This window comes from Corythoichthys intestinalis, chromosome 8 (genome assembly GCF_030265065.1).
Source record: "Corythoichthys intestinalis isolate RoL2023-P3 chromosome 8, ASM3026506v1, whole genome shotgun sequence".
NCBI classification, from domain to species: Eukaryota; Metazoa; Chordata; class Actinopteri; order Syngnathiformes; family Syngnathidae; genus Corythoichthys; species Corythoichthys intestinalis.
Genome location: NC_080402.1, coordinates 50,650,219 through 50,677,167, shown reverse-complemented (window position 1 = coordinate 50,677,167; position 26,949 = coordinate 50,650,219). Strand labels below are relative to the sequence as shown.

Here is a 26,949-nt window from a genome sequence, read left to right as displayed (position 1 = left end):
CACCCCTAAGCTTTAGCCTTGATCCTGGGACTTCCAGAAGCAGCTGGTCAGCTGATCTGAGGGTTCTGGTTGGACTGTAAGGGTGAAGCAGTTCTGACAGATATGGCGGCGCAAGATTATTCAAACATTTAAAACAAATAATAATATCTTAAAATGTATTCCATAATGTACTGGGAGCCAGTGAAGAGATGCTAAAATAATAATAAATTATAAGTAGAACAACCCCCAAAATGTCTTTACAGCACTAGGTTGGTAGATTAGCTAAAAATTGACTCAAGTTAGAGGAGCGTTACTTGAAAAGAATATTGTAAAAGTAAAAGTAGTCATCCAAAAATGTGCTCAAGTACAAGTAAAAAAAAGTATTCGATGAAAAAACTCTCAAATAATAAGTAACATTGTGAGTAACTGCTTACAATGTTTGATCCTTTTTTTTTTTTTAAACAATGGAAGTTTTTCTCTCAGCCCAAAATTATCTATAACAATTTCCCCGCCTGTCCTGCTTTTTGACCAATGAGCTGACGGAACAATCAATAAAAATCCCACTCATCTCATCGGTCAAGGTGCTGTTGCTAATGGAAGACAACATAAGAGTATGGGAAATGAGAGGAGTTCACTTTGATGAACATTTGTTTTATTGTTCTATTTTATTGTTATATATACTATATATATATATATATATACAGTGTATCACAAAAGTGAGTACACCCCTCGCATTTCTGCAGGTATTTATTTATTTGTTATTATTATTATTGTTACTAAGTATATCTTTATCTTTTCATGGGACAACCCTGACAAAATGACACTTTGACACAATGTAAATTAGTCTGTGTGTAGCTTATATAATAGAGTTCACTTATTTTCCCCCCAAAATAACTCAAAATATAGCCATTAATATCTAAGCACCTCGCAACAAAAGTGAGTACACCCCTTTGAAAAAACGTACATCCCTAAATGTCCAAATTGAGTACTGCTTGTCATTTTCCCTCCAAAATGTCATGTGACTCGTTACAGGAGTACTGTCAGCATTGCAGCAGATATTGAAGAGGTGGGGGGTCAGCTTGTTAGTGCTCAGACCATACGCCGCACTCTACATCAAATTGGTGTGCATGGCGGTCACCCCAGGAGGAAGCCTCTTCTGAAGACGTTACACAAGAAAGCCCGTGTATATAAATATATATACAATCAAATATAATTACATATTTTGTATTCAAAATACATTGCTGATAATTACTGTTTTTCCATGTGCTTATTTAACTCAAATATGTAAATAATTAATTTAGTTTTTTGGAAAATTATTTTAGTGTTATAATTTTTTAAAAAAATCATAATTCCACATACAAAAAAAAAAAATTAAAGTTATCGGGCCGGCTGGCTCTACTAATGAGGTGTTCCTTTTTTTTTTTTTCACGGAGTTGGCAACCCTAAGAAGGATGCATGTTGGGCACTCTGGGTAGGCCAAACTTTTATAATGCCTCTGTAAGCTCTTATTATTTCTTAAGTCAAAGAAAATTTGCAAATATACTCAGCAACCTATGGAACGTAATACACACCTGTAACTGTGGTTGTGGTTTTGTCTTACACATTCTGCAGTGCCAACCACAAGGAACAAAAAGCAAGATTTACACTGCACATTTCTGACATTAACCCAAGTGCACCGACAAAATCAAATGTCAAACACTTAATAATAGGTAATCAAATGAAGCTACATTGCTGGCCAAAAGTATTAGAACCCCTGCAATTCTGTCAGATAATGCTCAATTTCTCCCAGAAAATGATTGCAATTACAAATGCTTTGGTAGTAATATCTTCATTTATTTTGCTGACAATGAAAAAAAAAAAAAAAACACAAAATAGAATTAAAAAAAATAATAAATCATTATAATTTTACACAGAACTCCAAAAATGGGCTTGAAAAAAGTATTGACACCCTCAACCTAATACTTGGCAGCACAACCTTTAGACAAAATAACTGCGAACAACGGCTTCCGGTATGCATCAATGAGTTTCATACAATGCTCTGCTGGATTTTAGACCATTCTTCTTATGCCAACTGCTCCAGGTCTCTGAGATTTGAAGGATGCCTTCTCCAAACTGCCATTTTCAGATCTCTCCACAGGTGTTCTATGGGACTTAGGGCTGGACTCATTGCTAGCCACTTTAGAAGTCTCCAGTGCTTTATCTTAAACCATTTTCTAGTGTTTTTTGATGTGTGTCTTGGGTCATTGTCCTGCTGGAAGACCCAGGACGTCTGAGGGAGATCCAGCTTTCTCACACTGGGCCCTACATTATGCTGCAAAATTTTTTTGTAGACTTCAGACTGCATAATGCCATGCACACAGTCAAGCAGTCCAGTGCCAGAGGTAGCAAAGCAACCCCAAAACATCAGGGAACCTCCGCCATGTTTGGCTGTGGGGACCGTGTTTTCTTTAAAGACCTCGGGTTTTTTCCTGTAAAAACTACTGTATGTTGATGCCTTTTCCCAAAAAGCTCTACTTTTGTCTCATCTGACCAGAGAACATTCTTCCAAAACGTTTTTGGCTTTCTCTACTAAGTTTTTGCAAACTCCAGCCTGGCTTTTTTATGTCTCTGGGTCAGAAGTGGGGTCTTCCTGGGTCCCTTTTCATTTAGATGCTGACGGATAGTATGGGTTGACACTGTTGTATCTTCAGAATGTAAAATGCTTTATAAATAAAATGTATTATCATTATGATCATTATTATTATTATAGAGAAGCAGCACATGATTTTTCAAAGGATGCTAATACTTTTGTCCGGCCCATTTTTGGAGTTTCGTGTATGATATGTATGTATGTAATGATAATGATTTTTTTTTTTTTTTTCCCATTCCCTTTTGTGTTTTTTCATTACGAGCAAAATAAATGAAGATATTACTACCAAAGCATTTGTAATAGCAATCATTTTCTGAGAGAAATAGAGCATTATCTGACAGAATTGCAGGGGTGCCAATACTTTTGGCTAGCAGTGCATTTTATTTCCTTCATTTTCAACACTGCTTATCTTTGTGAAGGCCGGGGGGTGCTGGAGCCTATCTTTTCTGACCTCAGCCGAAAGGCACCCTACTGGTCGCCTTTCAGTGATATGGCAAACAGAACAGATGGAAAACTATTCACACTCACAATCACACTGCCACTGATTGGGAGAACAGAATGTACAGTATAGTGGACATTGCTTAAAGTCTGATTTACAATACTGTAATTTAGGGCTAGGTTTATACTGAAGGTCTTAATGCACAAATCCTATTTTTTCGTTTGTTTTTTTTTCCCCGACTCGAGTGAGGCATTAATTTGACAGTTTGAACGGGACAAGTACCATAGAATTGGACCATTTCAAATCCGATCTGGGTCACTTTCTTATGTGGTTTAAATCCGATCTGGGTCACATTTTTCCCGACTGCGGCCGAACTTTCAAGTCTCCCAAATAGGAATTCAAACGGCAATTACGTCTGCAACGAGCGAGAGCAGCATGCGGCAAGACGGCAGCGATGTAGCTGTTCATTTGCATTTGCTTTTTCCCGTCTTTCCCTTGTCTTTCATCGTCTTTCTCGGGCAAATTCCACATTCTGAAACTGTCAGTGATTATAACGATGATGACAATGACAAAAAATTCATTCATTCATTAGCGTTAGCACCTAGCTTGAACTCGGCTTTTCCTACGCAGGAGGCGGGCTGGAGGACAGTCAAAATAATAATACAATTAAGAAAAGGATAAGCCTGATAATGCTCGGTTATTCTCGGGGCAAACTCCCAATTCCCAATTTGGCCCGATTTCAATATTGTCCTGTATTCGTGTGTGATGCATCATTGGAAAGCTTAAAATCTCAATTTTCTGGTGAAGAAAATTTTTGAACAGGAAGTCATTTAAAAAAAAAAACATTTTTTTAAAACCCCTAAACCCTAACTCGAGGTGAGAGCATGAGAGAGCACAAAATAAAGACATCATGATTTTAAAGAGATATTATCGCGTACTTACCTTGTTTTGATCCAAAAACTCCTTGTAGCATGTCTCACCGAGTGTCAAGACACAGCTGTGAATGGCCACAGCCAGGTTTTGGGGGGATTTTAAGGATGAAACGCGGTAATATAACAAAGCCCACAATGCAGAAATTGCAGACATCAAGGAGTGATCATACTTTTCTTTTTCAAATATTTACCCTTTTAAACGTTTTTTTTCCCCTTCTAATTTTTGTTTGGATCGATTATTTATCATCTAAAATGTTGGGGGGAAATGCGACAGTAACAAAACAAAAAAAAAAACACACGATTAAGCAATAGTTATGAGGTAGATATCAGTGACCTATTCCCGACACTATTTTTTTCATTGTGACGTAATTTGTTTAAAAGTTTAAAATATGTGAGAATAATTTTAAAGTTTTTTTTTTTTTTTTTTTTAAATATTGGACATTAATTGATGATTCCAAACTAAAGAGATTTACATTTACAGTAATATACCCACCTTTTTATGGCTGGGTTGAAACAAAAGCGGTTGCACTGTGTCTGTAAACTGAGGTCCCCAGGGTAAAACGGACAAATTAAAAATAATTCAGGGGCTGAATGCACCATGAAACTGCTATGGCAGCATATAGACATATTGTTCTATCAAACACAACAGTTCATTTGGATTAGAATACAGCAGTTTATTTTAAAGAGGGGTGCAAGAGCAGAAACTTTTTCAGCCTTGACTGTTTTCCGCCATATGACAAAATATCAGAATTGTGCATTAAGAACTGCAGTATGAACCTAGCTTTAGATTGTGAGAGTTTCATGGCTGTAAGGTGAGGTGTTAATTTTCCATGTTTTCTTTGTATCTTGAGTTAAATAATTATTTAAGTACATATCACGTGTGACATGGTTAAAGAGACATGCTGGTTATTCAAATATTTGAAAGGCTGTTATTCAAATGCAACTGAAAGTGAATATTGAAAGGACTATCAGATACCCAATGCTTTACGACACAATCAAGATTAGCAGATTCAAGACGCTGCAGAAATAGACAATGATTTGTGTTGCAAATACTTTTATTAAAAAAAAAAAAAAAAAAAAAAAAGGAAAAACGTCAATGCGTATATGAATAAAAAATATTGGCAGAATTGGACACAAGTCATTTGAAATGCATGTTCTGGATATTTTAACATTGTGGTATGAGATTATTCAGGCAACCCTCATGCTTAAACTGCTTGCACAATTGAGACTAATCATTCACTAATCATTATGACATACGGACTACAATAACAGCAACATAAATTAAAGCAACTAACTAGCATTACAGTACCCCGCAGTCATAGCTTCTGAGACATTTCACCATTCAGGTGAATTACAAAGTGTCTCAAAACCATTGACCAAAGGTGTAGACCTATTACTCAAAAGAAATCTTGCATCACCGTACTAAATACAGGTAGTGAACTGTGTCTGCTGCCAAGACTACGTAACTACAAAACAGTGATTAACGTTAATATTCACTCTTATTCCATACCGCATTTCCCTCTTGTGGGTTGGAGCCTATTCCAGCTGACCATGGGCAGTAGCAGGGGTACACTCTGACCTGGTTGCTAGCAATGAGGCTAATCTGTTAACGAGATTCCATTTTGCAACGGAATGTCATAAAACTGAGATTTACCGAGATGAGCTTAAGACTGAATAAAATATGGGGACTTCAGAGAGGCTCCTGTGGTTAGCCCTGTCACGATTGTTGTCCAGAAACCATCACATTTTACATTATCGACTTTTTTTTTTTAGCAGGCATAATAGCACATATAAAAGAATCACAGAAACACTTAAAGAAAATAGATTTTCCCGTTGATATAGTAAAAACTATCGTCGGCCGTTTTCTATATGGGGCGATAAGTTAATACTGTGATCATCATGACAGGCCTACTTGTGTTACACTGCTTTTTATTTAAAAAAAAAAAAAAAAAAAAAGGCTATTCTGATTTCTCTTATGATTTCTTTGAGGAATTGAGAGGACGCGATAAACCTCACGAGTGTCCGTCCAGCAGATGAAACAACAGTGATTGTTCAGACACAGGTGTGTGTGTGACTCAGTGGGCTGATCTTGCTCTGCTGGAACCATCTGACGGCTCACTAGTCAGAGCCTCTTCTGTTTGAGCGGAAGTGGTTTCTGAACCCGTGTTGCTATCACTGGTTCCCTCCTCCATGGCTCCCTCTAAGACGCTCTCCTTGTCCTCAGAGGCCCCTTCTTCGCTCCCTGGCTGTTCGTGGAGTTCCTCTGCAGCCTTCTGCTTTCCTGCATTGTAGAAATGGTTCAGAAAAGATCATTTACAATAAAAGAATATTTTGTTTTGTGAACCAGACAGCTTGATTACTCACTGGTTTCATGGCTCACCTGAAGGATCTTTGCTGATGGAATCGGCATTTTCCCCTCCCTTATTGGTAGCGTCGCTAAGAGGATTTTGTTGCGACTTGCCTTGCTTTTCTTCTTCTGATGCAGAGCCACACGTAGAAGCCTCTTTTGCTTCTTTCTCCCGTTCAGCCATCCGTTTGCGGGCTGCCTCTTCCGCTGCAGAGATCTCGGCAGAAATCTTATCCATGTCCACTTCCACTTTCATACAGCAGAGCTGAAACAAAAACAAAAAAAAAAAAAAGAAAAAAAAAGGGAAAAAATGAGTTATTATTTGCACCAGTAATCCCATCATCCCTTTAAATGGAGGCTCATATTTACAACAACATCTCATAGTTTTCGATCAGAAGATAATGGGCATTTAATGAATGTGAAAAACAGCCCCACCTGCTGCTATAAAGCTGAAAATGCAGCCAAATAATGCCACATTGAATTTGAGTAACAAATCAGAATAGTGTGCCTCGACATACGATCCTTACGACATCAGACATAAAACTTGACTTGCCATTTGCGCTCGAAATACAATTTATGACAATGTTGCAGTTTCCTTTTCGCTCAAGTCGGACGCACGGCAGATTGTCTTGTAAGAGAAATAAGCATGGGTCCCAAGAAGGTTAGTGCAGGTGGAGGAAAAAGGACACTTAACATTGAAATTAAGAAGGATATGGAAAAATATCAGTGTGGTGTGAGTAAACTGGCTTGACAAAATGGACCTCAGTTCACCAGTCTCTAAAATCTAAGGTAACAAAAACGTTTAAATTTCAGATTTATTATTATTGTTGTTGTTGCAACAACAGTAAGGTCTCCAGCTTAGTCGGGTTTTTAAACCTTTGTTTTTAAACATTTATTTAATAACTCGCGCAGCACTGATACTGTCCGCCGTAGGCAGCCAATGCCAACAACATGAAAAAAAACCTTCCCACTCTACCAATGTTTTTTATTCATTTCTTTTAGTGTTTCTGGAAGGAGTTGCACTTTTGAACTAATTCATTATTTCTTCAAGCTTTTTATCTGAGTTTGTTCTACATGATAAAATGTCTGAGTGAGTGCTCGTCCGAGACAGGTGATTCCATACTTTTTGCTAGAGGTTGTAGAGAATTGTCCTGCTGCTTTTCTTGAGTGAGATTGCTTGTTAAAATTAACAATGAGTGACAGCTGTTCGGGCTTTGATGTTGCCAGAGAAACCTGGGCGCGCTATAGTAGTCCTTCTAAAAAAAATTTGCATATTGTGATAAAGTTCATTATTTTCTGTAATGTACTGATAAACATTAGACTTTCATGTATTTAAGATTCATTACACACAACTGAAGTAGTTCAAGCCTTTTAGTGTTTTAATATTGATGATTTTGGCAAAAAAGCCTAGAAAAACCAAAATCCCTATCCCAAAAAATTTGCATATTTCATCCGACCAATAAAAAAAAAAAGTTTTTTTTAATACAAAAAAAGTCAACCTTCAATTAATTATATCAGCTATGCACTCAATACTTGGTCGAGAATCCTTTTGCAGAAATGACTGCTTCAATGCGGCGTAGCATGGAGGTAATCAGCCTGTGGCACTGCTGAGGTGTTATGGAGGCCCAGGATGCTTCGATAGCGGCCTTAAGCTCATCCACAGAGTTGGGTCTGGTGTCTCTCTACTTCCTCTTCACAATATCCCACAAATTCTCTATGGGGTTCAGGTCAGGAGAGTTGGTAGGCCAATTGAGCACAGTAATACAATGTTCAGTAAACCATTTACCAGTGGTTTTGGCACTGTGAGCAGGTGCCAGGTCGTGCTGAAAAATGAAATCCATCTTCATAAAGCTTTTCAGCAGATGGAAGCATTAAGTGCTGCAAAATCTCCTGATAGCTAGCTGCATTCACCCTGCCCTTGATAAAACACAGTAGACCAACACCAGCAGCTGACATGGCACCCCAGACCATCACTGACTGTGGGTACTTGACACTGACTTCAGGCATTTAGGCATTTCCTTCTCCCCAGTTTTCCTCCAAACTCTGGCACCTTGATTTCCGAATGACATGCAAAATTTACTTTCATCTGAAAAAAGTACTTTGGACCACTGAGCAACAGTCCAGTGCCGCTTCTCTGTAGTCCAGGTCAGGCGCTTTTGCTGTTGTTTTAGGTTCAAAAGTGGCTTAACCTGGGGAATGCGGCACCTGTAGCCCATTTCCGGCACACGCCTGTGCATGGTGGCTCTGGATGTATCTACTCCAGACTCATTCCACTGTTTCTGCAGGTCCCCCAAGGTCTGGAATCGGCCATTCTCCACAATCTTTCTCAGGGTGCGGTCACCTCTTCTGGTTGTGCAGCGTTTCCTGCCACACTTTTTCCTTCCCCCAGACTTCCCACTGAGGTGCCTTGGTAAAGTACTCTGGGAACAGCATATTCGCTCAGAAATTTCTTTGTCTTAGCCTCTTGCTTGAGGGTGTCAATGATGGCCTTCTGGACAGCAGTCAGGTCGGCAGTCTTGCCCATGATTGCGGTTTTGAGTAATGAACCAGGCTGGGAGTTTTTAAAAGGAATCTTTCGCAGTGGTCTTTAGTTAATTCGTTGATTCAGATGATTAGGTTAGTAGCTTCTTTGGAGTACCTTTTCATGATATGCTAATTTTTTGAGATTTTTGTTTTTTCTTGACTTTTTTGCCACAATCATCAATATTAAAACAATGAAAGGCTTCGTTCAGTTTGTTAGTGGTAGTGTGAGTGGACAATCATTGTGTGTGTGCAAGCAATCTCAACAGCGTGGGCAGATTTGAGTGGACCAACTCATTGAAGCTTTTAATGAAGACAAGTCTTTTTCTACGTTTTTTTACGTTCTACGTAAAAATAATTCAGTGTATCAGTAACGTCTTTAAAACTTTATAACATTTTTTTTTTCTGTATCAGATAGGGCTAGTAGTATATCTGCGGCCACATTAGATCCCGATTCGGCACATTATTATAATTATTTTCTGATTTGTATTTATAATTTATTTGTTTTGCTATGTTGAATTGCTACTTGTAATTACACCAGCAGTATTTATTGAGGATTTAGCCTAAGTTTTTGGCCTGTGGAATGAATTAATCAAATTATAATGTATTCTTATGGGACAATCCCGTCCGACATACGACCATTTCGACTTACAAACCAGGTCCTGGGACGAATTTAATTCCCATGTGGAGGTACCACTGTACACCTATGTGACTGCCACAACAAGGGCCTGGCGTTAGCAAAAGCTTGTGGCTTTGAGGCAGATGGAGGCCGACTATGTACCATAGCTGTGCACTGTACTATTAGTTAAACATGCAAAAGGGCCTCCTCCCACGTGAAGTGCAAACATGCAAAATGATCCTTGTGTGAGAGTCCCAACAGTTTAAAAAAATAAATAAATAAAAAAAGAGGCCATACTCTTTTGAGCTCATTTGTGAACGAATCTGTAGCTTCAATGAATTTTCTTTTCTTATCCTGGTGGCGGTCTTCAATTTGAAGCAACTCTGCTTCCAACTTTCTCTGTAGTAGGAAACACAAAGGAATAGATATTACCGATGTTATATGACCTATGTATCAACTCCAAAACATAAGTATACCTGGTGCACCATCAAAGACTGCACTTGACGTTTAAGGACTTGCATTCGGGCAGTTGTGACAACAGACCGAACATCAGGCACGACACTCTCACTTAGAATCTCGCTGATTAGACGATGGTTGCGTTGGAAACGGGCTGCTGCAGAGTGCTTGACTGAAAATCCATCATCACAATCTAGGAAAATGTGGAGAGAAAAATAAAACGTTGACCGTTAGCTACTTGTTAAAATTACATTTACAAAAAAACGTGTAAGCCACTCTAGTTGAAAAATGGATAGGTTTATTTCAAAATTTTTCATTTGTGTTGGTTGACCTTTCATGTTATCCTAGCTTCATCGATCACAGTTTTCGCAATGACACAGGGAGATTGATTGCAGTAAAACTACACTGTCCACAATAAAAACAGATTATATGTACTGAAGATGATTTCTGTCGCCATTATAGTCTGCAAAATGCTAGAGAAAAATTGCAATCAAACAGAGCAATTCACCCTTGATTGTACCTGTATTTCAAGCTCCCAACCTGGTTTCATGAGCTCCTTCAAGGACTACAAGCTATCGGCATTGGCGGCTGTTAGAATGGATTGGGTTCTATTGGTCAGGAATGACCCAAACAGTCATCGTCGAGGACGCCAAGAGCAACGCGGCCCCGGTCCTCTCAGGAGTGGTGCAATGTTCCTGGGGTCCATTGTTCCTAATATTCATGATATCTGTTGACATCATGGTCAAGTCTTCAAAGGCCTTCTATTACAATGACTCCAAACTAGTTGGCTGAGCGGGGGCCAATCAAGAAGTCAATACAGGCATCCAAGAAGATCTTAATGCCATCCACAAATGGGCATCAGATAATGGCATGGCAGTCAATGCCTTGAAGTGTAAACATATGAGAATGTCAAATGTCTCCAACACTATCATTGGCCACTACCATGACCATATGGGACAAACTTCGAGCACGTTCAAACAGCAACTGACCTTGGTCTTACCTTAGACTGATGGCGGATTAACCAGCGACACAAACCTCAAAGTTTCTGGAGCTGCACAGCTCTCTAGCTGGATCAGAAGGTGCTTCAAAGCTAGAGACCACCATGCTAACGCTATATAATGGAATAGTGAGACCTACTCTTGACTAGACCTGTCGCGATAACAAATTTTAGTGGGGGATAAATTCTCTCATTAATGATTGCGATATGCGATATTATTACGCCCCCCCCCCCCAAGTTTTTTTCTAACCAATTAACAATAACGCAGTATGAATACAGTATATATTAATCATACTAAGTAACATTAAGTACACCCATTTAAACGCAATAAACGTACTCAATATCAATACCGCACAGAAACACAGAATAAATGTCTTTTGCAAGAAAAAAATATAAAACTGCACTTCAATAACTTAAGCATTTAGGTACAGAGGTATAAAGTTGTAGTAACACAAACAATTGTACTTTAACAAGAGAAAAATACATTAAGTAGCAATAACAAAAATTTGGCTTCACTAAGGCTAGGTTCATCCTGCAGGTTTTTTAATGCACAAATCCGATTTTGTGTCATGTCTGTATTTTTGGCGTGCCTGTTCAGACTTTGTCCAGGGAGCCCGTTCAAGTATCACGCATGCACACTAATTCGCAGCCAGAGTCAGCAAAGTGACCCGCATGCCAGAAGCATCAAAACAAATTACACATGCTCACTGTATGTCATTTCAGGGTGATCAGATTTTGATTCCTAAAAAGAGGACACAAATAACACACATCAATAATCCCCGTTTAGTCTTTTATTCAAAGTTTATATGGACTTATAGAACGCATACACGCATGCACATAAGCCTTGACTTGTGTGCGTGACATGACGTGGTTGTGTCAATTTGCCCCGTCTCGGCCACGTAAGCAATACTGAAATATTGCTCATTTGGCACATAGAATGAAAATCGAAAATTGTCAGGCTTATCCTTTTATTCATTTATTTTTTTTTATGAATGTGGTCAAGCCGGCTTCTGCATAAAAGCAGAGTTCAAGCTAGAAGCTAATGCACAGCTACATCTCTCCCAGCCTGCCTGCCGCTTTCGCTTTGCTGACGTCATTGCTGCATGAATTCCGAGTCAGGAGACTTGAAAGTTCAGACCGCCAGCCACATTCTGGAAAAATGTGGCCCAGATCTGATTTAGACCACATACGAAAGTGACCCAGCTCGGATTTGAAATGGTCCACTTCTATGCCACTTGTCACATTCAGACCGTCAAGTAAATGCTTCACTTGAGTCGGAAAAACACGAAAAAAAATCTGATTCGTGCATTAAGACCTGCAGTACAAACCTAGAAAGTGTCAACCAACATTAAACAGAGGTAAAAAGGTCTAATTTCTTCAGCAATGTAGCGGACTACACTTTCCGTGAGGGAACGCCATTTTGCGCGACCTCGTTTGTATTTCTGAAATCAAGCGATTACCTCTGTAATTGTCGATTGCCGTGACAAGGAAAGCTCCGCTTGTTGCGATGCAGTTTTCTTACCAAGCAGTGAAAACTAAAGAGGGTGATAGTGTTTCAAATGAGCATGTAGATTTGGTGCGTTGGCATTCTTTGTTGAAATAACCTCCGAACACATTTTGCAGACTGGTTCATCCTTTTTGGGTACCTCGCCATTTTCATTTGGTTTAAAATCAAAATATTCCCACACCAGGGCTGTGGTGTTTGGCTTGGAAATCAGCATTTTCCATCCATTTTTGTCTTCCTCACTCTCGCTCATTGCTGTACGCCGACAGTGGACTCGGCCCGCCTCTCCCCATTGAATGATGGTCACGCAAACTCAAATGTATAAACACGAACATACCCAGAAGTCAATAAAACAGAGTGAATCCAAATCACAGCACATTGCGCTGTCGGTAACAAGAAACGAACTTTTAACAGCAAGTCCGCCGCACATATGCCGCGCACGCGAATGCACATGAGACGATAAATCACAGCGGGAAAATTACCGCCTTCATTTTCAGCAAGACATGAACTATTGAAGGAATCCGACCTTCTAGCCAGACCGCCAGGATCGCGCCAGCCAGACTCGCGCTGTCGCAGATCCAACGAGCCAGGCTGGCGGGACCCCGGCAATTCGGTCAAAAGGCAAAACTCTGTGTGTTCACCTTAGTCTTAACCCTTTGTACAGACTCCATCTTGAAAGGTTTAAAGAAGGCTCACAGAGAACAACTTAACAATTTATTCGGATCGACAGAGATCAAAAGGGCAAGGCGAAACAGAAACACTCAGGCGGGGAGGCAAGGTCACCCACGTCAATGAAAGTTCCCGAGAAAAATGACAACACTTAGTTAAACATTGTTTTTTGAAGGCTCTCGCTGGGCGGGCCGTGGGCAGGAAGAAGGATGTGTTTGGGATTATTGTGAGTTTGAGGATTGGACAGTAGGATTCGGGAGTTACTGTTGTCCAGGCAAAGAGGATGTGGATTTTGCCACCTCAGCGTGAACGCGGCTCTTGGAATCTTGTCAGTCATGTTATCAGTTGGATATCGGGTGTTCTCCTGTGTTCCTCGTGTAAGGACAGACCGTTCTGCCATTTGCTGTGGACAGTCCAGGAGAACTGATTGCGAGACTTGGTGGTGCAGACGTGGGCTTGTCAGCGTCGATCTTGCTCAGTTAGTTGTATGATGCACGCCCTGGGCTTCCTTAATAAGGCGTTTTTTTTATCTCTAATGCCCTATACTCTGCTTGTTTTCATTAAACAAGTGCTATTTTATATTGGGTGTGATAGAGTAATGCAAACAGTCATACAGTAAATACGAGAAACAATATTATTCCCTGATTGATTATATTAAGTGTGTTAGAGCAATGCAAACAGACTGTGCCTACGAGAAAAGGTACCATCTCCTTCACTATGTTGAGTCGGTCCAGTGGAAGTTCACTAAAACCATTGCCGGATCAGCAAATTTTCCTACTGGGAGAGACTAAAATATCTTAAAAATCTACTCACTCCAAGGCAGACATGAGCACTATCTAATCATTGGCGCATTGAAGATCTGCCAACACTTGGTCCCCAACCCTGGGGTGGAAATCATACAGCAACTGCCTTGGATTTCTCCTAAACACTTCTTAAGTCAAAGCAGGCAAAAAGATGCTTCGGATATTGGAAGCCAATTCATTTACATCAAAAGCACCAAAACTATTCAACTGTATCTACTCAAGCCTACATGCTAAATTAGACCACCTCCTTAAACCAGTGGAGGCCTTCAAAAGGAAACTGGACAAGTTTCTTGGCGCCATACTTGAAAAGCCCACGGTTCCTGGCCTTGTTAGACGAGCCGAAGCTCTACCGATTGCATGACCCCTTTATAAAAGGCTGGTTATCCACAATCCGCCTAGGTTTAGAAAGCCCGAAATACATTGAATACGAAGACTGGCAAGCTCTGTGCAAGCTTAGAAATTTACATTGAGGCTTCTGCTCATAAATTGAGTCAAACTGTCTCAAAGTTGTGGGTGATTTTTAGTAAAACATTGTCCTTCATTACTTTAAATGTGACGAATCAGGGTTTGACAACTGGACAAATTTTCCCAATTTCTTTTCAGACATCAAAATAAAGCTACATGTCGCGCAAAATGTAGCTCTTAAAAGATCTAAATTGCCTTCAACCAGCAATGTGCACATAGAATCTTGGAGCAGGTCACCAGTTTGTGCCCTGCCTTGTTTTTAAGTGTTGTTATCTGTAAATTGCCTCAATGTTGTTATCTTTGAGTGGAAGACCTCTACACGAGCATCATTTCCTTAACATGGGTGTAGCTCAAGTTCACATTTTCTTGTGTGGGTGTGTGCCATTTAAAAACAACAGGAAAAAGAATGTTCATTATGCAGAACCACAAAGTTGTACACGACAATTTGCTTGAAAACATTAAAATGTTAAAACCAAACAATAAAAAAGGCTAAAGTGGAACTTGGCGGAGAACCAAGGCAGCAGTTTGTGTGGTCTAAATTATAGTAGAAGCCAAGTGCCCTTACCATCTGGATCCTCAGCTGGTTGAATGCTCATGTATGGCTCGCCCTTGTCCAGTCTAGACTGCCGCTGACGGCTCTCCTCTTCTAGCGCTGCCTCTGCGCGGCTTTTTGCATTGACATAGGCCAGGTAAGCTGGCGAGTTGTGATAGGCCTTCATGTTTTCATTATATTCAATCTATGTTGGAGATGATATGAATTAAAAGGAGAACGATAGACACGCCAGCTAAATCAAGATATGGTAAGAGGTTATGCAGAATTGTTATACAGGAAGCAATGATGACTGGAGGGACCCACAACGACCGGAGACATCAGTCTAACACACCCCTGGTCAAATGCCAGGTTTCTGTGATGTAAAAGAAAAAAAAAAAGGCCGCAACCAAAATTTGTCATCTCAAAAGGTTTTTCCAAAGATAACCTGTTTAACATAATTGCAAAAAAAATTTTTTTTAAAGAGATGCACAAATAATTACAGGGTTGCAAAGTGTGAACGCCCCTCTTATTAGTAGCGTTGCGGTCTTGTTCAGAATCCAATTAACCAGTAACATTTAAAATCATGTTAAATTTCAGTAGTTTTTTGAAAAATACATTTACAAAAAAAATCATATTGTCATTATGGGGCGGTATGTGTAAAATTTGAGAAAAAAGATGTTACATCATTTCAAAATAGAATTTAAAAAATGTGGGGATAAGTAAAACACTGCACATCTTCTGAATGCCTTGCATAAATCACCGTGAAGTTGGACCTCCATCAGATGCAAATTTGTTGAAAAATCATGTAATTCGTTTGTGCTGCTATCGTTTTTGAGATATCAACAAATCTTTTAAAGGTCAATCTGAGGTCAACCCCCACTCCCATTTTTATTAAAAATTGAGAGAGTTGGTACACTTCGTCAACCGCAACGGAAGTGCTGTGAGTCACGTCATCATTCCAAATGAATATCTCAAGATCTCAAAAACTATAGCAGCACAAACAAACAAAAATTTACAGCACAAACGTAGCACAAACGACTGACACCATTCATTCATTCATTCATTTTTCATGCCGCTTTTCCTCACAAGGGTCGCGGAGGTGCTGGAGCCCATCCAGGCTAACTACGGGCAGTAGGCAGGGTACACCCTGAACTGGTTGCCATTTTTAATCAAAATGGGGGGCTGGTTTACCTCAGATTGACCTATAAAAGACTCAATATCTCAAAAACAGTAGCAGCACAAACAAATGACATTTTTTCTATAAATTTGCATCTGATGGGGGGCCAACTTCACGGCTGTATTGCATATGACTTCTGATTAGATTAGCAAAAGTAATATAGGACCTGTGTGAAAAAAGAAATTTATTTTAGGTTCAGCCTATTTCACTTGGAAGATTTATGTGGAGTATTTTAACTAGGTTTGGGCACTCAAAATCCATAACTATGTAAACCTGATTAGTGAAGACTCGTCAAAGCAAAAAAGAAACCAAAACAAAATCTAAACATTGCTCCAAAATTGGTTAACTAATGAGATTAAAACTTGTCACAGGGCCTAGAGTCCAAGACAAAAATCGTAGTAGCTTCAAAACTGGATGGCTAGCACTGGTTAACCCCATCTTGACAACCCCGCACCCAGACACATAATTGAAGTCTCCCAAATGCAAGTTGAAAAATATCCTATGGTCGGGAATGTCACAGGGACACTTTTTGCAACAATTTCAAATAACACAATTGTCAATATCTGCAAAAACCTTGACAATGCACAGAGAAGGGAAAAACAAGTGCATGAAAATTGGCTCAACTTTTTTAAATTAAGGTATTACAACATGCCTTTTTAATAGATATAGGTCTAGTACAGCAGTATTTCAAGACAATTTTAAAGCTGCACACACACACACAAAACAAAACTGGCACACCGAACAATCAGTAGGGCAATTGATTAAGCCCAATTTAAAAGTTTGGGGGGGAGGGGCAATCACAAAAAAATATAACCAATCACATTTGCGCTCATAGCAGGGGTCGGCAACCTTTGGAACAAGACAGCACTGGGAGCCGCACGCTTGTGAACCCTTTTGGAAGTCAAAAAAAATGAATTTAGCCTTCCTTTAGTAAAGAGAATAATCAGAAATGCTTTTTACACACCTTTACTAACAAAACACTCGCGCTCGTCATGAATTCACCAACTATATACAGTGACTGTTTCACTCGATAGTTGTACCCACAAGTCTTTGCGCCATTCACACTAACACTAACTACGCTACACAGCTAGGTGGAGGCTGTGTAGCATAGCTAGTGGCACTGCCCATCTCCCAGCCTGCTTTTTGGAGTCATTAGTGTTAATGGGGTAAAGACTTGTGGGTACATTTTCCGAGTGAAACCGTGGCTGTACACATGGTTGGGGATTCATGAGCTGTGCAAGTGTTCTGTTTATAAAAATATATATAAAAACTAGGGCTGTCAAACTATTAAAATTTTTAATCGAGTTAATTACAGCTTAAAAATTAATTAATCGTAATTAATCGCAATTAATCGCAATTCAAACCATCTATAAAATATGCCATATTTTTCTGTAAATTATATATATATTCTGTAAAATAAATTGTTGGAATGGAAAGATAAGACACAAGATGGATATATACATTCAACATACGGTACATAAGGACTGTAGTGGGCATTTCACTCTACTGTCATTTAAATCTGTCTATGCTGTCCTCACTCCGAAGCGTCTACTTTTTCCAAAGCTAGACAGCTAGTGAACGACGCCTTAATAATCAGAGTTCTTCCTTTTTCATCTGATTTATTAATAAAATGGCCTCAAACCATTGTCCTCTTTAGACCGTCGTAAAACTACAAAAAAGAGTACACAAGCATTGCATTAGCAACAACGTTAGCTTAGCACGCTATACAGGTTCAATAAACATAAACAAAAAGCGTCTCATACAAAAAATATAACATTTCGCTTACTAACATAATATGTACATTCTTTACAACAACCATACTTACGGACAAATCTTGTCCAAGGATCATATAAGCACAACATTACAACGTAGGTGTCAGCCCGAGATGTCGTGCAGCCATATTGAACTGGCAAGAAAACAATAAACCATGTCGCAAAGCGACCACAAGAGTTCGCTGTTAGACAGATCAAAAAGCCTTGCTGTAAAACTTACCAAAAGGCAGAATACTGTCTGAGCGGGACATGTGCGTTAATTGCGTCAAATATTTTAACGTGATTAATTTTAAAAAATTAATTACCGCCCGTTAACGCAATAATTTTGACAGCCCTAATATAAACATAAATTGGACCAGACTTATGGGCCGTTTACATGGTGATGCTGCTACACTGTGACTCAATGATTGTGTTGCAGAATGCAGACGGCGAAGACTAAGATGCAAACTTTTGATCTCGGCCTCCATGTGGACCGATTCGATTGCAGGGATTACCCCGTAACCATGTGAATGGAAAGTTCTGGTTCCAATGGCATTAGCACTGCCCACATCACTTTGAGCATGCGCTGTCGCTGCTAGTAAACATTCAAAACGGCAAACATGGTGGAACATTGGCTTTAATTTACTGTTTTTATAATATTTTTAATTCAAATTAGAGATGCACGATAATATCGGTCACCGATAATTATCGGCCGATAATGGCAATTATGACGTCACACAGATAATCCAGATAAAACGAAATTCAACCGATAATGCAATCCGATAATTATATACTTGATTTAGCCTCCAAATGTGCGCAATCAACAGTTTTGTCCAATTCTGCTAGTTTTAAGGAGGTGTTTTTGCAGTGTAGTAATGTGATATATATTAGGAATGGCTTACTTTTAAAGGCATTTTTGTGCAACTTGGGTGTTTACTCTCCAAGTAATTGTTGCCAAAAGCTTACCATTACACAACGTCATTGCCATTGTTTAGTTGTTGGAATTTACTACTTGTTCACATTTGACGTGGAAAAAAATAGCACACATTTGATCTTTGTATACTTTAAAATTTTACATACATATTTGAATAGAATTATCGGCGTGACATTATCGGTTATCGGGTGAAAGGGGGAGGAAATTATCGGTTATCGATATCGGTTGAAAAATGTATTATCGTGCATCACTAATTCAAATATATTTTATGTAGAGATGTCCCGATCCGATATTTGGATCGGATCGGACACCGATATGGGCAAAAAAATGCGCATCGGTATCGGATCGGCCAACACAGAAAATTCCGATCCAGACTTCCGATCCAGTTTTTTTGGGAACTCCGATCCGGGTTTTCTAGCGCACCGATATACATAATCCATTCCAGTTTTTGCTTTGGTTTCCTTTAAATCCGGTCCACATTTTACAGCACTCCTTCAACACACTACATTACAGTGTCCAATTTACCGAGAGACTATCGGTAAAAATGTCAGCTGTGTGGGATCATTTCACCTTAAAGGGCGGCAAAAACGAAGAGGCAGAGTGCAACATATGGCACAATAAAGTCAAGCGTGGTGGTAAAGCAGTAACAAGTTTTTATAGAACCAACGCAACTAACAGTGGCAGAAACTTTTGCTATGCGTGACAAACTGGCACTAGACAGTCCCAAAGCCCAGGAAATAACAAGTCATTGCCGAAGAATTCATTCTGGATGACGAGCCATTATCTCTCGTGAGTAAAGACGCACCATCCAACACTTTTATGCTGCATTCCAGAAGTGGGAAGTCGGATTTATCCCACTCGGATGGTACCAGTTCCGACCTCAAAGCGTTCCAAGCAAATGTAAACAACAAAGATGGCTGATCGCGACGAGGTGTGTTTTATTTTGGCCATCCAAAGACATTTTGACCTCCAGCGAACCTGCCTTCCTATAAGCGATCAGATAGTAGAGGATAAATGACGGCTGCGTTATTGCCCACACTGTAAACTGCCTTTTTTTAGTTACATCCTTTGCTGATCGTCAATATAAAAACATAGCACAACAAAGTATGTACTGTATGAGAAAAAACACATGGCGTCTCAAATAAACTTGATTTACTTCATTATTGTGTTATCATTCAGTACGTTTTCTTGAGCGCCATTTTGTCCAGTGACGTCAGATTGAAACAACTTGGAAGTCGGGGTAGTTATTTTTTCTCCGACTTCGCGACTTGGACCTCCCAGTTCGAGTGGCGTTCCAATGATATTTTCCTAGTCGGAGGTCGGAAAAGTCCGACATCCCACTTTTCTGAAACGCAGCATTAGAACCACGGTACAACATGCCCAGACGTCATTATATCTAGAGCTGTCCCGACTAGTCGACATAGTCGACGTAATCGATGACGTAAATCCGTCGACGAGCACAACATGCCGTCGACGGTTAATGAAGGGTTAAAAAAAATATATGCGTGGAAAGTTAGAATGTCGGATGCTCTGTTTGCAAGCAGGAAAGCGGCACAAAGCCAAAAAAAGCGCACCAGAGTGTCCAAAACATCGACTTATTTCAAAGAAACAAAGGAGAGTACGCTCTTCTGTCCTGTCTCTTCAGTGCCAAGCTTGGCTGCACGTCGGCCGTGAATAAACACCTCAAGCGCCTTCACGCAGTTTGTAATTTTTTTTTTTTTTTTCATTTTTTGTACACCAGAGGGTGCTGTCGCCTTACTAAATAATAATGTTTCATTGACAATGGGCCTATAAGTGCTATTAGTATTGTTCTTAATGCTAATTGAAAGGTTTATTTCATGTATGTTATGGTTTATTTTATGGTATAGAAAATTATATAAGGTTAAAAGGTCATAAATATATAGTGATTGCACTCAAGGGAGAGATTGTCAATGATAAGGTAAAGGCAATTCATATAGGCAATTCATTGATATATAAATAAGGTTTAAAAGTAAAAAGGTGAAAAGTGTTTGTTAATTTCTAATTGTGTTGCTTTATTTGTGTGCACCGTAGCCTTTACAGTGTGTTTACATCAAGGATGGAATAAAAGTTGTAAACCATCAGTTTAAGAGACCATCTTTTCAATCGGGATGCTACACTAGTTAATTCTATCAGCATTTGAACTCATTGTTTATTTGTGATTTATTATTGTTATTTACGTGTTTATTTGTACTTTAATAAATGATTTGAGTGTTCCAATATGTTTTTTGTGAATTGATAAGCGTCAACAAAAATTTCATTGCTAAATTAGTAAAAAAAAATAAAATAAAAAAAAAAATAATTATTAGATTAGTCGACCAATCGTAAAAATAGTCGGCTGACTAATCGGGAGAAAATTAGTCGTTTGGGACAGCCCTAATTATATCCTTCAGCAATTCGGCCGTGGAAGATTCCAGAACAATTCACAAACATCCAAATTCCAAATATTGAAATATGTCAAGTAAAGCAGAACTAATACACAGCGCAGTCTTTGGGACGCAATGCCGTCCATCATGCTTGTCTAATAGATATCATATGTACATAGAACTAGATGCAAAATTACAGACTCGACACCGTTAGCAACACGTGCATTAAAAACTACGTGCGTTAGTAAACGGCCACCATCTTAAAGCAGGAGACTTCCCTTGTAGGCTGTTGTAGTGAACCTTCCAAGCGAACGTAATTAACTTTTTATCTAAAATACTCCTAAATCGGCAAAATCTTGACTTGAATCTATCTTCAAAACAGTTTTAAAACTTTCACATGTCAAAAGTAGACAGAAGGGAAATTATGGAATAACGGGAGCAATTTTAAAAACTTTAACAGTTGATTCGCAAAAGTAAATTGAATGTAGTTTAAAGCTGCTGATACAGAATGGTAGGGGATTTGAGTATTTTATTTACTGTTTTAAAATGTTAACTTGATACTGAAATAGTCGTTTATTTAAACCTGAGAGGCTTTTTATACAATTATTGTAACTAATGCACGAAACATTAAAAGCATCTAATAGCTTGGGGGGTTTGTGGGATTTTCCACTGACAGTTTACAATATTATTTGCACATTTTACTGACTGACTATGCCATTTGTTTGTTATTTATAATGTTTTGTGTTTGTCACTGAATAAACAGGTCAGTTTCTTGTTAGCAACCATTGTGTGTTATTCAAACTCACCTAATTCAGCTGGCTAGTTGTTATCAAGAGTACTAAAACCCTTTTCAACATGAGTCTGACAACTAAGTAAGGAGGCTTAATAACTTTAAACTTTAATACATGCTCAGATAGGCCGGTATCGGATCGGAAGTGCAAAACAATATCGGTATCGGATCGGAAGTGCAAAAACCTGGATCGGGACATCCCTAATTTTATGTTCGAGTTTTTGTGCCTTTTGAAGCATACATTTTCTGCATTGTTTTTTTGTTTTGTTTTTTTAACACAGAATTGCAACATCTTTCGAATGGACACTGAACCATGTAAATGCAACATGAAGTGTCTCGTATTCTCGGAGCGTCACCATGTAAACGGCCCCTGTGTGGAAGAGTTTTTTCAGCCCTGGCCTAGAGTCAGTTAGCCACATTAGACCACTAACATAGCCCGCTGACATTCATGATCATTTAAGAGCAATTGATATTTTCAAACTTTCCGACCCAAACAATGTTTACAATTGGAACATATGCAGCTCTTTGCTACGTTAGTGTATGAAGGAGTGGCGTTTGTTGTGGAACTGACATTCCTTTATAGTATTAAATGGCCTACAAAAATGAGTCGACACATAACACAATTCGCTCATCGCATTTTGAAAAACTATACTATGAATGTAGGCATTTAATTGTTTCTCGTTCCCTTACTAACACTTATTGTATAAGATGAAGAGTATATAGTACCGGGCTGCTGTTGTGTGAGTTTGTGTCGCTTGGAGGATTTAACTTGCCATAAGATCGGCGTGAAATCCAACTGGGTCCCTCTGCTGGTCACTTATTAACAACCACAGTTACTGCATATTAAAACATCGCAGGACTATTGTGCACACATATACCACAATGATGCTCAATACTGTGTAGCCCTCAAGTTCACACTTATGCAACCACCAAATTACTGTGGTATAATTTTAGTTCCCCTCACAATAAATGTATCATGGTTTCTTTTTTCCCCCCATATCACAAAGAGCTAGCACTTTAACACGGGTGCGTAGACATTTTCTTATATCCACTTTATCACTTGACCATCAGTCATAAAAGGCCCATATACATTCCTTGTAAAACAACCAACCTTCTCTGCTTCGTAGTCATTCAAATAATCCTGTTTCTCCTCATCAGTGAGGTCCCTCCACATGCCACCGATTATCTTCCCAATTTCCCATAGCTTCAGATCGGGATTGGAGGCTTTTACTTGATCCCAAACCTGGTGATGAGAACCAGACATGGGGGTGGGATTGGGTTGGGTTGGAGGGGCTATAAGTGGTTATCTCTTTGCAGAGAGGTCACAAACCAGAGGAGGCCGTGTGCTTTAAGCTCCATCTTCAAGTTGATAAATCCCACTACATAAAGGTACTGTCCTAATTGTGTCCTGACTAGATTTTACAACACCTACCTTAATAAGCAGACACTGGCATTTTCATAATAGTTGACATCTGACATACTAATGAATGATTAACGTAACCATGTGTTCCAAAATGCGCACATGATGATGCAAAACACAGATTTAAAAGTGTATATCACTTACCTTACGACTATATCTCATGTATGGCATCAATGGCTTATCAGGGGGCTTGGGTGGCTTTGGTATATTTATTCCAGAGGAATTCTGGTAAAAGAAAACAGAAAAAAATATAGCCTATATTATCTGGCAGGGGAACTAGGAATCTTTAAACATGCCAATTCATACTTATTGACGTTATACTGTACACATTTTTAAACAATAAATAAAATTCTGGTAATTAAGCACATCATGCACCCAAAAATGTTTCATTACTTTGAAAAAAATACACATCAAAGTGCAATACCATATAGTACAACCGCCTATTAAAATAAATGAAAAACTAAGGGAATCTTCCAAAATCTGAGCTATGCCAGTGCTGTGGAATGATGCCATTGTCATAGCCAAGCACAGCTTTCATGCAGTGACTGAACAGCCAAAGTCATGCAAGGCAACAAGCATATTCTTCCATGGCAACAGGGATGGCATGGGCTACCTAACGTGGCTGTCAGAAATACAAAATTTGAAGGCTGGCGGCGATTGAAGACAGAATGATGTATGAAAAAAGTGTCTGCACTGTTATGATGTCAGCACTAAGCAAAAGCAGTTTGCTGTGTTTCAGACTTTTGTTACAGGGATGAAATCATACTAATAAAACACTTTGAACAGACCGAATGCAAAGTGACAGCATGTTTAAACAAAGTAAAACTAAGTCTTGTGAACAGCTGCAGCTTTAGATTGCACACGACTCCTTCAGATCAACTTGTGTGTTCCATTTACTGGAAACAAATAGCTGCTCGATTGTCTTTTTGCTATGACAATATTCATACCGTTACCCGACTGTTGCTGCTTTGGCTCCCTCCCAGTCTGTAGTTGTTGTAGGCCAGATGGCTGTAGGGATTGTACCCCACAAACCCTGCAGTATTGGGCATTTGCTGATGGACACATGGGACAGAAACACAAATGAGAAATGGCTTAAAGATAAAAAAGAAACTAATGAAGAAGCCGGTAAATGAAAAATAAACTGTGGTAGGATATTAACTAAAGCGGAAAAATCTATGAAAATGTCCATAAATCAAATACCAAGTCATTATTCAAGGTGAAATTGTTATGTGGTGCTGTACTTACAGTGGTAGGTGCAGGGGGAGGGGGCGGAGCATAAGACGGCCTTTCTACAATAAAATAAGGCCCAAATCAAGTTTAACACAGTACAGATAAAAAGCCAAAATACTCCATCTTTTAATCATTACACTATAAAGCAAAAAAAGTCACTGGTTAATCATCTGTTGACTTCAAGTCAACTGTTGTCAAGTGTATCAAATGGCAAATCAACCACTCATAAGCAACACACACACAAAGGAAATACTTTCTTACTTGACATCTTGGCACAGATACAGGTTTTAATCCAATCTGGTCGTCAGTTCTGTAACAGACATTTAGTGCGACGTATAAATATTTATGTCGATTATGGCAAACGCTTTGAAAAAGCAAGTAATGAATGAATGAACGAATGAATGAGGATAGGCTTGAGTGAGACAATGTCGAACCAGGCTGCGAGATTTCATGCAATAATTATGCATTTTAAGAACAGTTAACGATATCACCAAGTGCAAAACGTATATATATTAGACGACTACATCATGTAAGTAAACGACTCATTCATATGGAGCGGAAAGTAACTGGCGTACATGCTAGGCTAACAAGCTAGCAAGTAAGTCAGACAATAGGAGCGCACGATAGCGCCTTTTTCGTCGAGTTTAAACTGATCAAATTTGCATCCGAAACTAGTAGCTGGTCAATGGTGAATTAAACAAGTCAGGTGCTTAGCCAGAATGTTAATCTCATAAATTAAAATGTCGAAATAAAGGTTAAATTACAGAAGTTGAGCTAGCGAATGCGTTTTGCTAACAAGCGAACTAGCGGTCACAGTCAATTCGAATAGTAACACAAATCGAAAGGGAACTCACCTCAAAAGACGGTCAACCTTCACGGTATTATGCGCTTTGGTTAGACACAGACAGGTGGCCCAGGTTCCATGCGAAACGAACAAAAGGTTGTCCAGCAAAATGCCACCTCTACAGGCCCCAAACCACGATAGCGTACACTACCAAACCGCCTTCAACGTTGTGTTCTGCATTTGAAGCCCAGTTACGTCACAAGACTGCACGAATTATGACGGACTACCCACCAGAGCCGTACAAAGAGAGTTACGACATTCTCCATTCTCTCCGCCTGTGATCACGTGGTTCATGTGGGGCGTGAATAGTTCCAAGCACAAGCAGCTCTGTAGTGGTTTGCAAACATCAGTCAGTCAGTCAGTCGTCAAAACATGAAAAAAGGCTTTTTTTGTTTGTTTGTTGCTATTTAAAAATAGGCTTAGTGCCCACATCCAGCAGTCACCATCAGCAGGCACCACCAGCAGCATGATGTCCATCCATCCATCCATCCATCCATCCATCCATCCATCCATCCATCCATCATCTTCCGCTTGCTCCGGGGTCGGGTCGCGGGGGCAGCAGCTTTAACAGGGAAGCCCAGACTTCGCTCTCCCCAGCCACTTCATCCAGCTCATCCAGCGGGATCCTAAGGTTTTCCCAGGCCAGCCAAGAGACATAGTCTCTCCAGCGTGTCCTGGGTCGTCCCCAGGGCCTCCCGCCGGTGGGACATGCCCGGAACACCTCTCCGGGGAGGCGTCTAGGAGGCATCCGAACCAGATGCCCGAGCTACCTCAGCTGGCTCCTCTCAACACGTAGGAGTAGCGTTTCGACGCCGAGTCCCTCTCGGATAACCGAGCTTCTCACCCTCTCTAAGGGAGAGCCCGGACACCCTGCGGAGGAAACTTATTTCCACCGCTTTTATCCGGAAACGCGTTCTTACGGTCACGACCCACACAGCTCGTGACCATAGGTGAGGATAGGAATGTAGATCGACAGCAGCATTATGTGGATCATGAAAATGTAACCTAAAAAATATATATGTATCCATTAAATTCGTTTTTATTATAATTTTGTGTCTTGTGGCGTTACTATTTACATAATTCACTCGGAGGAACGTATAAGGAGGGAGTTCCGCCCGGACCCATATAGTTGTTGCACTCCGCTCTGTTCTGCTGTGACCTCGTGCTTTGGTGTGCAAGTCCTGCACTATTAAGAAATAAATGTTTTCAAGTGTTGACCAAGATACTCCGCCTCCGACTCCTTCCTGGCACTACACTGGTGACCCCGACAGTGGACCTGCAGTTTCCAGGTCCTCAACGAACACGATGGCTGCGTCCGCCATGCTTAAATTGCCTGAGTTCTGGGAGTCGGCACCCGAAACGTGGTTCGCACAAGCCGAGGCGCTATTCGGCCTACACGGCGTTGAAGACGACGAAAGGAAGTTCTGGCATGTCGTCACGGCGCTGGGCAACAGGACAGCGTCTCAGGTGACCCGCTTTGTCACCTCCCCTCCGGCCAGGGATAAGTATAACGGGCTGAAGGACCACC

At 39.8% G+C, this 26,949-nt stretch overlaps 1 protein-coding gene across 4 annotated transcripts; it reads right to left on the bottom strand.

Annotated features, from left to right (window-relative positions):
- Positions 1-5,891: 5,891 nt before the first annotated feature.
- On the bottom strand, positions 5,892-25,759 carry smarce1 (SWI/SNF related, matrix associated, actin dependent regulator of chromatin, subfamily e, member 1). Of its 4 annotated transcripts, none has more exons than XM_057844070.1 (11): positions 25,432-25,743; positions 24,839-24,887; positions 24,593-24,636; positions 24,295-24,399; positions 23,492-23,572; positions 23,039-23,170; positions 14,925-15,096; positions 9,942-10,114; positions 9,763-9,864; positions 6,360-6,591; positions 5,892-6,260 (listed from the first exon to the last, which is right to left on the bottom strand). In XM_057844070.1, the coding sequence occupies exons 2-11, from the start codon at positions 24,843-24,845 to the stop codon at positions 6,055-6,057; spliced, it is 1,254 nt and encodes a 417-aa protein (XP_057700053.1). In that variant the 5' UTR covers positions 24,846-24,887; positions 25,432-25,743; the 3' UTR covers positions 5,892-6,054. The 4 variants fall into 4 exon arrangements, with proteins under 4 accessions (XP_057700053.1, XP_057700054.1, XP_057700055.1 ...); XM_057844071.1 differs by having other exon boundaries at positions 24,301-24,399; positions 25,432-25,734; XM_057844072.1 differs by lacking the exon at positions 23,039-23,170 and having other exon boundaries at positions 25,432-25,759.
- Positions 25,760-26,949: the final 1,190 nt, after the last annotated feature.